General features: G+C 38.9%; 1 protein-coding gene across 1 annotated transcript in view; it reads left to right on the plus strand.

The window, feature by feature from the left end:
• LOC139132718 (transient receptor potential cation channel subfamily A member 1-like) overlaps window positions 1-16,922 on the plus strand; it is a 61,250-nt gene extending 44,328 nt beyond the window's left edge. Inside the window, 14 exon segments of the mRNA XM_070698984.1 lie at window positions 468-489; window positions 492-633; window positions 2,198-2,282; window positions 3,234-3,293; window positions 4,448-4,534; window positions 5,150-5,220; window positions 6,055-6,217; window positions 6,786-6,875; window positions 8,510-8,679; window positions 9,370-9,499; window positions 13,096-13,293; window positions 14,354-14,533; window positions 16,195-16,310; window positions 16,487-16,922. Of these exon segments, the coding sequence (XP_070555085.1) occupies window positions 468-489; window positions 492-633; window positions 2,198-2,282; window positions 3,234-3,293; window positions 4,448-4,534; window positions 5,150-5,220; window positions 6,055-6,217; window positions 6,786-6,875; window positions 8,510-8,679; window positions 9,370-9,499; window positions 13,096-13,293; window positions 14,354-14,533; window positions 16,195-16,310; window positions 16,487-16,754 (1,782 nt within the window). The 3' untranslated portion in view covers window positions 16,755-16,922.
• The last annotated feature ends 566 nt before the right edge of the window (window positions 16,923-17,488 follow it).

The raw sequence follows: 17,488 nt of genomic DNA on the forward strand, positions 1-17,488 counted from the left end.
GAGTTAGTGGGCCATGTGAACGATGTGCTGATCGGTGAAGCCCTTCGACGTTTTCGACGTCAAAGTAAACGCTTAACGCTAGATGTAAAATATCCATGCGCGCACAGCCAGTTTGACCGTCGTTAAAATCTGTTCGATGCTGGTCGATAATGGTAAAATTGTTTGAGAACGCCCTGCAAGTAATTAAATGTCATATAGTATTAACTGTGAAGAGGCATGTAATAAAAACATTATTGCCTGAATACATGGGTTATGTGCCCTCGCGGCAAGAGACAATTTACCCGACGCCCAAAGGGCAAATTGTCACCTGCTCTCGGGCACATAAACCCATGTATCCCGGCAATAATATATATATGATTGAATACTTTAGAACAAATTGCATCAGTGACTTACACATAGACGAAATTTTGACCAGAACATCAGTGTTTGACCGTCCCGAGTAACGGCTTTCCTTTTCGAATTCGCAGAACACTGCCCTCCATCTGGCGTCCAGGAAAGTCACGCCAACGGAGTTAGGTACCTGCTATCTCAGGATGCGAAGCTGGCGCTTAATTGTGAAAAGTTGAGCGCGTTTGATTTTAGCATTCGTTCCAAGCACAAAGACGTTGCACTGGCTTTTGTTATGCATGACAGGTAAGTGACTCTCTTTGAGTACACTGGACTTTTTCCAAAAACGATGTTGTCTGTGTATCAGTGATTTGCTTTCTTGCTCCCTGAAACTTGGCAATACACAAGAACAGTCGCCTATGTATATGTAATGTAATGTAATGCAATGCAATGCAATGTAATGTAATGCAATGTAGTGTAATGTAATGAAATGCAATGCAATGCAATGTAATGTAAAGTAATGTAATACAATGCAATGTTATGTACTGCAATGTTATGTAAAGTAATGTAATGTAATGCAATGCTATGTAATGTAAAGTAATGTAATACAATGCAATGTTATGTAATGCAATGTTATGTAAAGTAATGTAATGTAATGCAATGCAATGTAATGTAAAGTAATGTAATGCAATGCAATGTAATGTAAAGTAATGTAATGCAATGCAATGTAATGTAATGCAATGTAATGCAATGCAATGCAATGTAATGCAATGTAATGTAATGCAATGTAAAGTAATGTAATGCAATTTAATGTAATGTAATGTAATGTAATGCAATGTAATGTAATATAATGTAATGTTATGTTATGTAATGTAATGTAATGCAATGCAATGTAATGCCGTGTAATGTTAAGTAATTTAATTTAATGCAATGCAATGTTATGTAACGTAATGTAATGTAACGTAATGTAATGTAATGTAACGTAATGTAATGTAATGTAATGTAATGTAATGTAGTGCAATGTAATGTAATGCTATGTAATGCAATGTAATGCAATGTAATGTATTGCAATGTAATGTAATGTAATGTAATGTAATGTAATGCAATGCAATGCAATGTAATGTAAAGTAATGTAATGTAATGCAATGCAATGCAATGCAATCCAATCCAATTCAATGCAATGCAATGTAATGTAATGCAACACAATGTGATGTAATGCAATGCAATACAATGTGATGTGATGCAATGCAATGTAATGTGATGTGATATAATGTAATGTAATGCAATGTAATGTGAGAATGTTATGAAAATACGGCAAAGTATGAACGAGGAAATTGGCGCAATGTATCGTGAGACATGGTGCTTATATCGTAGTGTATCCTTTACTGTATATTTTGTAATAACAGGCCTTGCATTTGTGAATGGATCAATATGTACAAATCATCTATATGTCATGTCATAAAATTGCTCTTCAAATTTCCACAACCAGTGTGGCGTAATGCAGAACGCGGTTCTATCTGACAGCCTGTGCAACTAATTGCATCATGTACAGAGACCGATACAAAACTTGTGATCCCTAAAACCAATGGGCCCATTAAAACCAATTGGAAAAGCGCTGCAAGGGGCTCTGTATCTAGGGCGCCTATAAGCGGTAAACGTAACAGACACAGCTATTTAGCCGTTCTCTGTGGTAGTTGTAATATTGTTTAATGTGGGAATGTTTTGTAATGTGTTATAATGTGATGTAGTGCAAGCTGCTACCATGTTATACTATGCACGCATGTCTGTCTGTCAGCTTGTCTGTCAGCCTGTCTGTCTGTCTATCTGCTCTATAAAGCGTCTAACAGCTTGTAATTTGATCTTATTTTAGATGGCGCGAAGTGATGTCGGTGTATTCCCCCAAATTCGGTTGCCCTCTCACAGCAATGATTGAACACTTGCCGGAAGCAGCTACGGTGAGTACACATCATAGCTTCACTTATCCGTTTCTAAAGAACAAACAAACATTGACTATTGCGACGTGCCTAATCCAAATACTTGGTCGTGATTTGTCCATACGGCCATTTGTATTCGTCATGTTATCGCTGATACAGACAAGGAACCATTCACTGGTTAACAGTTTACCAATTAACTGTTAACCGGTTAACGGTTCGGACAACTGTTGACTAGGTAGGTTTTACAGTTCCGTCTACGCGTGCGCATATTTTAGAACACCCAAAAGAAGATATCGGTGTCGAATTTGGCCGAGAAGATTGGTAGCAGAAAAATTCCCAGATTTTCCTGTTAGAAAATTGTACGTAGTGTGTTACAAAACACAAATTCACTTTCCATATCCTTGTACGTCTACAATCGTATGCTCCCGTGCCTGATGGTCGCCCAACACACTCTGTTTCCACCGGGGGAAGGCCTCCCGGAACAGAATATTGTTGGCGAACTTTTTAGGCCCGGCGGCAAATAAACGTGTGCCTCATGACCGTCGTATGTGCTTTTAATTTAGTCATGATTCTATCAGATGACTACCTTGAAATTTGTTCACTAAAATTGCGGCGCTTTTGGCTGCGTTTAAAAGAAACTGTGTTTGCTGAGGCTCAAATCACACTTAAAGGAAGGGTGTCGTCGCAGGGACCCCTATATACGACCGATGTAAACACTTTATCTCGAGTACGTTGGCGATAGATGAAAGCAGTTATGTTGAGGTGACGAATCTAGATATTATGCATGGAATGCATAGTTTGTAAACAAGAAAGTCGCACACGCGCAGTTCCGACGACACTCTCCTTTTAATTAGGTGCGGGGGGGGACTGAACTTTTTAACTAATTGCGTGACTTTATTAACATACTACAACAGTTTTTTTTGCATCGTGATTCGTTGACATGTGACCAAACGTTGTCCCGTCCAATTGCAGGCTCTCCTCGATCGTTGCCAGACAACTGCCGATTGCGACAATAAAAGCAGAAACTATTGGGTGAGTTATTCTCCTAGAAAACTACATTTCTTTCACTCATGCAACGGTTGAAACCCTCGCACATGCGCAGTGCCATAGTGTCACCCAATATTGTCCAAGTAGACCGATACATCAGTGGTAATTTAGTTGCCCCGTTATTTAACGGTACTTACGTAGGAAAATTGTTCTCCCACATGAAAATTTCTTAGACCTTCCCAACATTTACATTTAAGGAAACCTTGAATGACGGTTTACGGTTCGAGTCAGTATTGTAAGGAAGGGTCTCAGATTGTCGCATGTATTTTGCGCACGAAATTCGTTCGTTCAGATCAAAATGCACACCTCTCCCCTACAAAGCTGGACAAAACTGTGAAGTGCTGATGTAAGACAGAGGGTAGAATACAACTCTGGTGGTTTGGATAGCGCTGTTCAATAATACTCACATATAATTGCAGAACTTCGTCAGGTGAAACACACAGAGGATTAAACTTAGTGATATGATATCTATAACGAAGAGAATATCCAAGAATTGAGCACTGTTTGTGTTCCTGTCACCATCTATTGTGCTGCTGGTGTTCTTAACATTTGTAATTAAAATGTTTTCCCGCATGCATGTTTGTAGTGATAGGAGTGGAATATTAAACTTTTTTATCTTTTCGCGGTATGGCTCCTTTTTTGCGTAAAGTGTTTTGCTTTTTTCATTTCTCACGACCTCAAGCCATTTGGTGGTAAATGAATTAATTTTCATCTAGTCAAACTGTTTACGTGTTTCCTCAAAGAGCAATGTGACTAACTGAACATAGCAAGAGACAGTTACGACGTTATATATTGCGATAATTTGAGACGGTCCCTTAAAATTAAATCGGGGTTCCGTGTAGTAATACAAAACAGATATACACTCTACTTTTCTGAGAGACATAATGAACAGAATTTTCCCTCTCTGATTTCTTGCGATCTTTGATTCCCCAGCGTTAACAACCATTGCAAAAGATTCGGAGAGACGGATCATTGAGAAATGTATTTGCTTTTACGGACTGATCAATTTTCCCCCGAGAGAGCCACTTATTTTCACATGCAATATTTTGCAACCTTGTCTGTTTGCACTGTATCGAGATATTCATGTCATTGACCTACTATAAATAGTTTCCCCATGGCCGCTTGTTTTCATTTTGTAGATCAAATATGACTTTCACTACTTGCAAGCGAAAATAGGGACACTCCGAGAAGATGGAACACCGGTTCAACCGTTGGGGGCGTTGAATGTAAGTCTCAATATACACTAGAGTTTGCTTAATTCAAACTGTACATGATCTCGTTTTGTACAATTATAAGGTAAGCTTGCCATTCAGTTGGCACGCCTTTGACCAAATGCCGAACACCGAGACGTCACGTTTACATTTGAAGATGGTTAATGATAGTGGTGATAATGGCGATGATGATTTTGTTGTTGTTGTTGTTGTTGTTGTTGTTGTTGTTGTTTTTATCGTTGTCGTTATTGCTGTTGTTGTTGTTGTTGTTGTTGATGATGATGATGATGATGATGATGATGATGATGATGATGATGGTGATTGATGTTGTTGTCCAAATTGCATAATTCTTGTTGCAGTTATTTTCAAATAATATACACGTTGTCAGCCTTGACCCTGCCCTCTGGCACAATCCCTTGGAATGTTTACCTTTACAACAGACTCTGAAGGTTGCACCAAAGTGTCACGTTCTTCAATCACATAAAACATGTTATTGCTTTCGCCTGGCCAACATGCAGAGATTCAAAAAGCGAAGAACTCAGCATATCTCTCCTTCAGAGTTGAAGCAGTTTCACTGTTTGAAACTAGATTGTTCAGATCTTCATTCCCTTGTATCCTTTCTGATTTCAGACGATGGTCAGATTTAACAGAGTTGACATCTTGTCTCACCCAGTGTGTTTAAATTATTTGGCGATGAAATGGTAAGAGAGCGAACAGCGGGGGAAAAATACATCACAATTTTATTCGAATGATGATTTATGATGGCAAGTGCAAGATCATGGTTTGTTGCCTGCCATTTGGCTGGTGTTCATGCAGGCTCATGATAGTGATATTGACGATACCCGAGCTTGGAGTGAGGGTATCATCAATGTTACCGTCGTGAGCAATAGCCCCAAGCTCAAGGTGATAATTTGTGGCACTGCACTCTTTCGATTAATTTACTACACCAAACAAATGTTTCTTTGTCCGAAACTTTTCTTAAAATGTGGTCACAGTAGAGTCAAGAGAACTGCACTATTTGCGATATTCAATTCGATGGTTCAATAATTTCTAAAAAAGCAGAAATAGTGTTGGACATGGGTTTTCTTGTGCATTTACTGCCAAAGTGTACTAAAACGCCATTGGATTAAGGTGGGGTTAACTCCGCGTACTTCGGCTATATCGTAAATTCTCAACCAATGCCCGTTGATTTGTAATCCTCGAGAAGCGAAGTGCGGCAGCGGGCTATCACCATAAGCCATGTCCAATCCCTTCTTGTTCTATATATGACGTTAGTGAATCGAAGCCAAACACGATCACTGAATGACACGTTAAGGGAATTAAAGACGGTTAAAACTCAATAATAAACTAAAAAAAGACGCTTAATTAGTAACTTTATCAGTCAATGTTTACTGTTTCTGTTCTGTTGTAATTGTGTCTATTCTACGAATTACATTTGATAAAACCTATCCCGTGATCCAACATTTGCATCAGTCAAATTATGTGAGTTTCACTTGAACATATAGGAATCGTACTATGGTTTTTTTGCCCAACAGGAGCGCATATGGTCGACCTTTTCACTTGTTGAACATCACTGTTTACCTTGTGTATTTGGCCTTTCTGACGTATTTCATCGCGGTTACTGATCCCAAGGTGATTGGAAGGTCACTCAACGACACCAACGATTATTCTGCAGATATCCACACATCACCAACGACAGTAAGTGTCCTTTCTAAGTATTTACCTCCATCGGGATCTTTTGACATGGTGGGCGTCACCTTGCAATTTATGCCATTGCTTCTTTGATAATCACCGCCACAACCATCCTTACCATTCTACCGCCACAAACACAACCACCATCGACACAACCACTACCTTCGCCAACACCATCAAAACCATCATCATCGTCATCATCATCATCGTCATCATCATTTTCATCATCATCATCACCATCATCATCATCATCATCATCATCATCATCGTCATAAGAAACAGAATAATAAAAACAGCGAAAAAGCTTCAGCAGTGAAGATAACACCCACTTCATCCATCAGCGATTGAGCTGATAGAATTGTCTCATGTTTTTCAAGAATCATTTTAAATTCGTTTACAGCAACAGTTATTTGCATATTGAAATTGTCGAGCATTATCTAATCCACATCAGCATACAAAGTTCGAAATGATGGGTAGAGGGAAACGTGTAAAACGAGTCCTATCATTTCGTCGCCGCGCCTCGACAATTTGCTGTTGACATATCCGTAAAGCGATTCATTTGTTTTTCTTTCAGTTTACAACCATGCAGAACTTTAGTCTGTGGATCATCGCAATCCTCACGTGTTTCAACGTCATCAAGGAGTTGGTACAGATGGTGCAACAGGTAACTGACAGATTATAAACCTTGCCGCAAGACCAAGGGTTATATTTCAAAGACACTCGGTGTTCAGTTGAAAAAAAACCCCCAAATCCGATACACCATGATGGACCGGATTCAGATTACTAATAGGTGTTCAAATTGAGGTACACGATATGCCGCTTTTCAAGGCCTGATCGATGTCGATGTCGTTCTGGGATCTAAACATCACAGCCTTAGGAAAAACTCCTCCCGATACGCCTTTTTCGATCATACGAGTTTTCCGACATCTAATGTCAAAGTTAAGAGCACCTAAATCACTAAAAGTATTTGCTCGATGAAATTCTGTGGACGATTCTTACTGGAAGTCAAGGTAAGGGTCGAAAATGTTAGTTTTTCATCGTCTGTCTCTGATGGGAAAACTGATTTATTTCACATTGAGGCCTCAAGGAAAAGATATGACTGCCAATTTGTGAAAGGGGGTAGCGCAGTGTGAGTATGAACCGTTATTGTGACACCGACACGGCGAGATGACGATGATAAATGCACTATTCAAAAATGAACCGAAATGTCGTATGTTTGCAGGGCAATTTCAATTTCTGGCCATAGAATTTCGCGCAGCGCACAGTAGATTTGCTGCGCACAGTGTTATTGAGAGACCGCGAAAGAAAATATGATGCTGTTAGACTAGATCGATACTCGCGAGAAAAAAATAATGATATGATATCAATATATCGCTGCAGATTTACTGTGTTCGAGTATAAAGTGTACATTACGATAGTCGTGAGTTTGTAAAGCCTGGATGGTAATTAAAGTGCATCGATTTTCTATCAGGCACACTGCATACAAACCTATAATACTTACTGTATTAACGTGAATTATTGCCTGTATTTTAGCTGAAGAGTGCATATACAGGTGAATACAGTCAAGAATCCATTTTTTGTATTCAGAAAGCCTGTATTCATGTGGATTCATGTGAATTCACGTGTATTACACTATAACACAGGCAACTCATCAATGTGAATTTATCTGAATTATTGGGTTTTCATGCAGGCAAATATCAGCACCTTGAAGAGAAGTCAACCATCGATGCAAAACAAGAGTACTTTCCGTTTTGAACAACCTCGCAACATTTAAGTATTTTATTTTAGAAGTCGAATTGCCTTCGTAACGATGCGTGTCTAAATTCTGATGGTCGACTCAGTTTCTCATTCATACCCAGTTAATTTGCTGAGTATCCTTAGTAATCCGACCGATAACTCCATTATCTCTTAAATGTCTATCAGGCGAAGTAATAAACTTGACAAACAACGTAACAGTCTAGTAAATTTACAACGAATCTCAATAAACATAACATGGGACATCTCTCTATCTCTCTCTCTCTCTATCTATCTCTCTATCTATCTATCTATCTATCTAACTTATGTCTGTCTCTGTGTGTCTGTCTGTGTCTGTCTGTGTGTGTCTATCTATCTATCTATCTATCTATCTATCTATCTATCTATCTATCTATCTATCTATCTATCTATCTATCTATCTATCTATCTATCTATCTATCTATCTATGAGCGAGGCATATTTCTAACCATATCTAACGATATCCCCCAAATAATTTGCTTTCATTTACTTCAAAATTATAATCTGTGTCATTTCCCCCCGCAGAAATTGAAGTACTTTTTGGACTTGACCAATTTACTAGAATGGACGATCTATGGATCGACTTTAGCGTTTGTGTTACCCTACCTGCTTGGACAGTCTCATCATTTCCAGTGGGAGTGTGGCTCTGTCGCCGTCTTTCTGGCTTGGTTTAACTTTTTGGTGTACCTCCAGAGGTGAGTAGCTACCTTTTCATTTTCACGAGACCAGTTGATGACTTTCAACAGCCATGAATAGTCGACGGATCTTTCAGGCGGCAACCAATCAGTGCATTGCTTGTGAAGTTCGGTAGCAGACATATTAGAACGTATCTTCGATGTAGAGTCAGTTTGCTGAATGTTCGTCCTTACGGCTGTCTTTCGTAGCTGTATATCTTTCTGCTCTATTAAGGTAGAACGCGCCTCGGGACGGATATTCGTACTCTTAAACTTTTTCAAACTCTCAAACTCTCTTTTTCGGACTCTCAAACTTTTTCTTTTCTGATCTACCACTTGTGGGGGTTCATTTTAAAGCTCTTGGTGTAAGAAAACTTTTCATTGGCTTAGTTTTTCGAAAATCGAAAATTTTATTTTTTCTTCATAGAGTTAACACAAGGATGGCGGCCATTTTGAATTTCAAATATCGGTAAATCTTGAGTAATTTGTTTCTCTAGTACCAAGATTTGCACGGTGACCCCCGATTTTGATTCTTGAATATGAAAGAGAATGATTGAAATATTCTTTGAGGAAAGTTTGAGCAAAAGGTTAAATTTTTCACTTTCGAGGCGCATACTACCTTAATTGACTTGTATTTGTATTCCCTGTTAAATTATTTCGATGAATTCAATTTGTGTTACGAATTCCTTGTGTTTTGTCACCTACGCTCAGGTTCGACATTTTTGGCATTTACGTTGTGATGTTTCTGGAGATCCTGAAGACTCTGGTTCAGGTGTTGATGGTTTTTTCGATCTTAATCATCGGCTTCGGGATGTCCTTCTACATTCTGATGTCGCAAGAGGTAAATATAGTTGATTTTGACTTTCCAGGACATACGATGCAAGATGCGAGGTACATAAATATTTCACATTGATATAGAATCATGAGAATACAATGTCAAAACCGAAACAATGCTCATTAATATAATTTACATTCAATTGATACTTCGCATCTTCACTAATATTTTGAAACATTGACATACTAAAATCATTACTGAAAACCAGCAAACTAAAACATTCTTCTATGTTGATGGTACAAATACAGCGATCTGATTGGTCAAGACGTGAAAAGAACCGTGGTATATTCGCGATATACCACGGCTGGCACACGCAGGAGCTCGGTTTTGACAAGTCCACTTCATATATGCACTGGCTATCGCTAGTGAATACATGTCGTTAACTGGTCAAAATCTCGTGGTACACCATGATTGCCGGGTGTGCTTTGTTGCTTACATATTTCGTGACAAATCAATATATATGCTTCAAATGTAAATCAGATTCTCTCCACATACATTGATTACAAAAATGAATGATTTTCGTTTCGATCAATAACATCATTACGGGACCATGCGATTATTTCCGTTACGACGCTTTAACCTGAGGAACACATGAATCGCTTGGTTTCGGATATGTGGTTTGAGTTATTTGGTAACGTAAGCTTTACATTTTCGGTTGTTAGCCGAAAATGTTTCCGTGTGATTATCAGAATCTCGCATTGATGTAGGCAGGCCTTTGGCTGCAGAATGTTAGGGGCTGACTTCGTTGCTAGGCGATTTAGCGCCGTGGTGACATGATATTTGGAATCAAAATGTCAAAGTGTTAAAGATTGACACAGCCCCATGTTGCCAGAGCCATATTGTTGTCGACAGCTGAGTTAATAGGTGATAATGTGTGTATTTTCTATGTGGATGGATTTTGCTTTACGCCATTTTGAAGTGCGTAGCATGTGAATCGTGGTAAACCATATCATTAAGTTTGATTATTCATGATAAAAGGACTAAATATTGTATGGCCAAACTTATACAGAGGATATCATGTGTCGGGGCGTCCCTCCCTCTATCTTACGCCCCCTAACTACTGTATCTTAATGATCCTTGCGCATGGAAATAGCATGTCCCCCACCGTGGGGACAACGTGACATTGTACATCTTGTCGATCGGGGCGAACGACGTGGCGGCTGAGATGCGTGGAGTGACTTCGACAATCGAAAATGTCGATGTTGACATTTGGCGCGAACCGACGACGCCATAATATGATATGGCAAATATGTATGCAATGAATATGTTTGTTCTATAAAAAAAGACAGAAGTGTTAGTTTTTTTTGCATCGGGATATCAACAAGGTGCTCTTTCCGAACAAATTTGCTACTAAAAAGATCAGACTTACCACAACGTTTCTGACAGACAGCTGTAAAGACTAGGCGAAACATGAAATCCAACAGTTTATCTTCATCACTGTGAGCAACATATTTATTCATTGTACAAGGTTTCTGTTAAAAGGTCCAGCTCGCCTTTTCCCTTAAAGATAAAATGAGAAAAGCGTATTGTCGACAATTCAGTTGAAGGATGGAATCATTTCCAAGTGAATTGAAAACGATTCCGATATCCAGAAATTAAAACTAATTCATTGATAATCATACGAATTTGTATATTTCATATATTTCTTTGTCCATTTTAAAGGGATGTGATGTACGTCATCTGATCATTCCGTCAACCTAATTCGTCAGCGTTTTGGTTTTCCCACCCCCGCCGGCTATTTTCATCTGAATGGTCATATTGATATGTGTAAATTTCCCTTGTGTTTACGTCTTTCATCGCCCATAACTTTGGCGGACTCCGAGAGTCCTTTGAAAAGATCGACAGCCTCAGAGCCAGGGCGGGGTGCAATGTTTCATTATAATCCCAGCATTTGACCTTCAGATTATGGAGAAGCAAAATAAAACGCCTTGCGGAAGCTTCCTCCCACGCGAACTAGTCCGCCATCACGCCAGCAACTCCGTAAAGCACCGCATACATAAAACATGAACGTGAACAAAATCAAAGCTAAAAACTCCTCGGGAACATGTCAGGGACTTACTTTTATGTTTTCAGTTTTCCATATCCTACGTCAACTTAGCGTTTGCTAATCTTAACTTTCGAATTTGCGCAGCTTAAATCATTGCTAAGTCGACCCCACGTGTATCATATGCAGTCTCAATGCGAAGATCGATTACACAAGCCTTTTATTGCATATATACATGTAGTATTTTTGTTATTAGTTGATTTAAATATAGAACGCGCCTCAGTGACAGATATTCGGACTTTCAAACTTCTACAATTCTTTTTTGATTTACCATTTGTGGGGGCTAAGTTTCAGCTCTAGTATTGTTTTCGAAAATCGAAAATTTAATTCTCCCCACCCACAGAGTTACACAGGGATGGCGGCCATTTTGAATTTAAAATATCTCAAAATGTTGGGCAATTTGTTTCGCTAGTTCTAAACTTTGCACGTTGACTCCCAATTTTTATTGTTGATTTGGTAAGAGAATGGTTGAAAGTTTCATTTTGAAAAGGTTTAGCAAAAGTTTAAGTCTTTCACTTTCGAGACGCATATATAACACCTTAAGCCACGGACTCGACTAGTCCTTGTGAAATATTTCCAAGGTCAAAAAGCAGATAAAGTTTAGATTTTCATCGAAATACTTGCCTTGTTACTTATCTTATATCAGTACCTTTATCTGGTTAACAAATTGGCCGATTTCTCATTTTTGGTCAGTTTTTCCTGATACCGCTGTACTGACTGCTTTCACTTGGCTATACCCTTACTAAGTTTTGTCAAAATTACAGTGAAATTCTGATATTTAAATTGTTGACATTCTGTCGTCTTTTGCTAAATTTTCTTCAAAAAATTCCAATATGAAATTGTTTCTATGACAGTCAAATTTTGTTTGTAAGCTACAAGTAAATGAGTTCAATGACATTCTGTTCGCTTAAAATTATGGTTCTTGAAATGTGCTACGCTGTAATTTTCTAATTTTTGGGTCAAAACATTGTTGTCTATATACCAATGTTGTAGCCTTAAAATTTAGTATGTAGCTTCTCAGGAATACCCGCATTTGGTCACGTTAAAGTCCGCATGTCATTTGTGTATTTAAACTTCTGTAAAGTACTGTCTCATTTTTGGCGTAATTTTCTACAGAAATCTTCCTCTCTTAAACTGTTTGTTTTCGTGTTTGGGAAATCGATTTAGTTGGTTTCTATAGGAATGACTTCATTCACTCAGGTTCAAAAGAAATTTGCATTTGCAAATTTTTGAGACCTATATTCTCATATTTTGGTCAAAATTCATTGTTTTCTCTGTACTACAGGCCTCTCAGCTGTGAACGTCAATATAATATGCCTCATTCATTGGAGTTTAAATTAGCATACATTTGCATATATCAATGTCCTATGGAAAACAACGGTATTATATTGCTTGTTTTTCTTTACTCGCTGTCTGCATGTAATATAGACCTATTTGTATGAAGTTCTATGCACTTTTATTGCCCTCAAGGATGTGACGTAAGGTGGCGATTCCTCCTTGTGTCACCATTACCTATAAAATGACGCCACATGTTTGCCTTTGTTTATCATCCTTGCAGGACAACGAAGCCAACAGTACGCCGTGGCTGTCTATTTACCGGATGGTGGTCATGATGCTCGGCGAGATAGACTACATGGCGTCGTACATTGAACCCGCCACCGATGGTCGCCCGGAGACGATGCACTACAGAAAGCTGACATTTGCCATGCTGTTCGTCTTTATCTTGCTCATGCCCATTCTACTGATTAACTTGCTTGTGAGTAACCATGGTTACCTTATCGAGTACTTATATCGGTTTCCCACCTGTTGACCAGTTACGTCATAAATCCCCATTTTTTTTCCAAATCGTGATATGTCAGTAAAGAAAGATTAAGAAACTTATTGCAACCTGCAGCTGCTTGTACTTACGTCGGCGACATATCTATGATCGATAAATTAGTATGGAATAAACATTTGTAGGAATTTCGTTATTTAAGATATTGTATTAGATACAGGTTATCTCTATCAGTTTGTGGTCAAAAATAGTGATAGGAGTTACTGAAGTGCAAGATGGGGGTCCTCGGGAGACTTAAACAGGAACTGAAGTGCACTCTTCAGGCAGTGTTTAAGGACATAATTATCTTTATTGTCGCAATGATTGTCAGGGGTCTGTATCAAAATGATTTGGAATGAATATAAGATGTGCATCTTTCATACATAAAGCTGATTAAATTTTGTCATGGTGGCTCCTCGGGCAGTGCTCAAAAACAAGTATACATCATCTGTTTAGAGAAGTTACATATTAAACGATTGCCATTGAAGTTCTGTTTAACGGATTTGCCTCGTATTTTTCTTCTTAACCCTTTTAGTCAATTTTCGTTGCCTTCATAAAATATACCCCTGTCAATATACAATGCAAGATCCGAGGTACATGAATATTCCACATTGATTAAGGGTCATTTTATAGAATTTAAAACCGAAACAAAGCTCATTTATGTAATCTGCATATTTGAATATCATTATACCTCGCATCTTGCACTAATACCCTGTCAATTTTATTTCGTTTCTATGCCAAAATTTTGATCGAAAATCGTAGCTCATGAAATATGGTGTCCATTTTGTCCAAAATTATCAAAAAGGTTGCAGAAAAATTAATAAAAATTGGTAAAATATTGCACATAAATTTTTGATGGGAAAATTACAGCACGCTAAGGATTAAATTCATTCTCTAACATTGTGGACCGTTAAGAATAGTAAAATCTAGCGATCACATGTAAGCGAGGAAAACTTGAACAAGACTTTTGAATGTGTATCATTATTATCATTCTTTTCCATAGATCGGTTTAGCGGTCGGCGACATTGCCGGCGTACAGAGAAATGCTCAGCTGAAGCGTCTCGCCATGCAGGTTGAGCTGCACACAGAACTGGAGCAGAAACTGCCAACGCGAATACTGAAGATGGTCGATAAAGACGAGTTAAAAGTTAGTCCAAACTGTGTGCAGAGTGTCATTGCTAAGGTAAGTTCTGGTAAAAATCATTAGAAGTGTTTGACGATGATTTGCCGCGACGACATGTTTTATTTAAATTTCATAAAGAAAACTGTTGACGGAGAAATATAGCTCTATATGTACAGATAAAAAAGAGTCAACAAAACAAAACCCGAGATGTAATTCCTGTGATATAACAATTTTGTTGTATGTCTATACCACCATGCTAAATCATGTTTTCGTGAATATTTAAAACATATATCAACAATTTTTACTGTAACTATTTAGACATTGACTCATGGTTTGAGAGCCTAGCCTTGAAGTTACTCAGTAGGGTTTCAACACTTTATGTTTTTACGGTATCACAATAGTACAGACTAATAGAATCTCACACCCAAAAGGACCTTGGATCAGAAATCTCACACGAGTTGGGGATATTTTTGTCACATTTCTGGCCGCTAGGAGTATGGGATCGACAGTGTGGGAAAAATCGATTCCACACTCTCAGAAACCGTCCCTCACTCTGCAGTATATATTACACGAGCTCCGATTGGATGATAAACAGCCTTTCGTTCAACGCGCAAAATATTATCCAATGGCACGACGAGTAACACACGGACCTGAACTACCAAGTAATCAGGTCAGAGAGTACGGGGGCAGACGACAGCTTTGTCGCCATTTTAGACCATGTTGTACTTTATTGGTGAGAGACTCACAAAAAAGGCCGAATTTTCCAAATAACTGGTGAACAAAGGCCACTTTGAACATATAGCAATTTTTTGTTGGACATCTCGTCTGTAGCAGAAGTTAAAAGTGTCGACAGTGAAACTCGCCACGGAGTTTGCGTTAGTGACACTGAATACTACATATCGTCACGAAGTAGGATATGATACAGTTAAATATTTAATGTTTCCAGTGAAAATTTAACGCATTTTGTGGTCATGTGAGAAAAAGAATCTCACACCCAAAAGGACCTGGGATCAGATTTCTCACACTAGTCGGGGATATTTTGTCTCACACTCGCGTGCGGCTCGTGTGAGACAAAATATCCCAGGTCCTGGGGGTTTGAGATACTATTAATCCCTAACGACTGTAACAAATCTGATCCCAGGTCCTTGGTGCGTGAGATACTTCTTCTCACATGACCACAAAATGCGCATGTTTAACCGTATCAGCGACTATCCTACTTCGTGGCCAAATTCCGTGGCGAGTTCCACTGCCGATACTGCAACTTCTGCTACGGACGAGATGTCCAACAAAAAATTGCTATATGTTCCAAGTGTCCTATGTTCACCAGTTATTTGGAAAATTCGGCCGTTTTTTTGTGAGTTTGTCACCAACGACGTACAACATTATCCAAAATCGCGACAACGTTGTCGTCTGCCCCCGTACTCTGACCTGCTTACTTGTAGTTCCGGTACTCGTGTTACGCATCGTGCCAATGGATGATATTTTGCGCGTTGAACGAAAGACTATTTATCATGCAATCAAAGCTTGTGTAATATATACTGAAGAGTGTGGGACGGTTTCTGAGGGTGTGGGATCGATTTTTCCCACACTGTCGATCCCACACTCCAAGCGGCCAGGAATGTGATAATTTATTATCTCAACTAAGAACTATACCTATAACATTTACTTGCTAATTGCCTTACCTTGTTTTAACTAATTTGTCGTATTTTGGAAAAACAAAGGTTTGGCGAACTATCAGTCACTCAGCGGGCTTCGACGATGATCTTCACGGCGAGGGTACTTCCGCGGATCCCGTGTACGGATTTATTCAAGCAGAACTATCTAAACAGAAACGCAGGTATTAGCATTTTCTATCTCATCATTGCTGTCAATAGTCCCTTCATTTTTAAAGTATTCGGTTATAATTTTCAGTTTGGGTCACAGTCAAGTACTGACGTATGAAATATGAACAATCATGGATGATTTTATCAGCCTTCTATTTATCTTTACAATTCTTGCAACCTTTTCTTGAAGAATGAAAGACATGTCCTCGCAAATGGACAAGCAGTACGAACTCCTTCGACTCATCGTTCAGAAGATGGAGATACAGAGCGAAGACGACGAACAAGACGAAGGGGACGTCATCGGCAACGAAATGCTATGCTACAAGGGAACGGGGATGTCCAAAGTTGTGTCACAGGCCATGCAAACAGCGTCGGCACGGGACAAGCTCTTAGGCCGGGCGGCAAAGTTCAGCAAAGTGATGGCACCTCCCCCAAAGAAAGCGACGGATGAGTCGTAAATATGAGAGAACAATAATGACATCACAATGTATTGATCACCATTAACCATCGATCAGTACGTTCTTCATCTGCAACAGACTAGTACTCATATAGCAGACTTTGTTGGACTTGTAGAAATTATCTGTTGTAATTTTCTTTTTAAAATTACTAACATTCATACTTAACAATTAAAAGAGATGTATTAGAGGATCACATTTTGTGCATATTCAGGACTCAAAAGTTTCAACAGCCTGGTACAATCTACCGATCAAAATATTTCGCAAATGAAAAATAAATAATAATTTCAGCATACAACCGCACAGCTAGACTCTCCACAGTCGCTGTGCCTTGTTTTTTTGCGCGCCCACGATGGGCCTGCATTCGAAGGCTACGCTGTGCAGCTGTGAGCACGCGCTGCCAGACACAGCCTGGGATTCGCGTCGCGTCTCTGAAGGGCGCGAATCGCAGGGTCTCTGCCAGACTACCGCACAGCCTGTATACTTTTTCAACACTGGTTTTCACTTAAGCTATCCTAGGGAACCTTCCATCATGTTGTTAAAAGCATCGATTTCGGTAGAGTTATACAGTCATGTGCATAGAAAAAATAATTCTCCAAAATTTACGATTGTGTAGTATTAGTTTTTCTATTCATTAAAGAAGCTTGCTAGATCATCGGTCTATTATGTCAAATGTTTCATTGTACATTTTTGTCTTGACGCACAGAGATCGTTATGTCTATTTGTCATTGCTTACT

Source organism: Ptychodera flava, chromosome 5, assembly GCF_041260155.1.
Source record: "Ptychodera flava strain L36383 chromosome 5, AS_Pfla_20210202, whole genome shotgun sequence".
Taxonomy (NCBI): domain Eukaryota; kingdom Metazoa; phylum Hemichordata; class Enteropneusta; family Ptychoderidae; genus Ptychodera; species Ptychodera flava.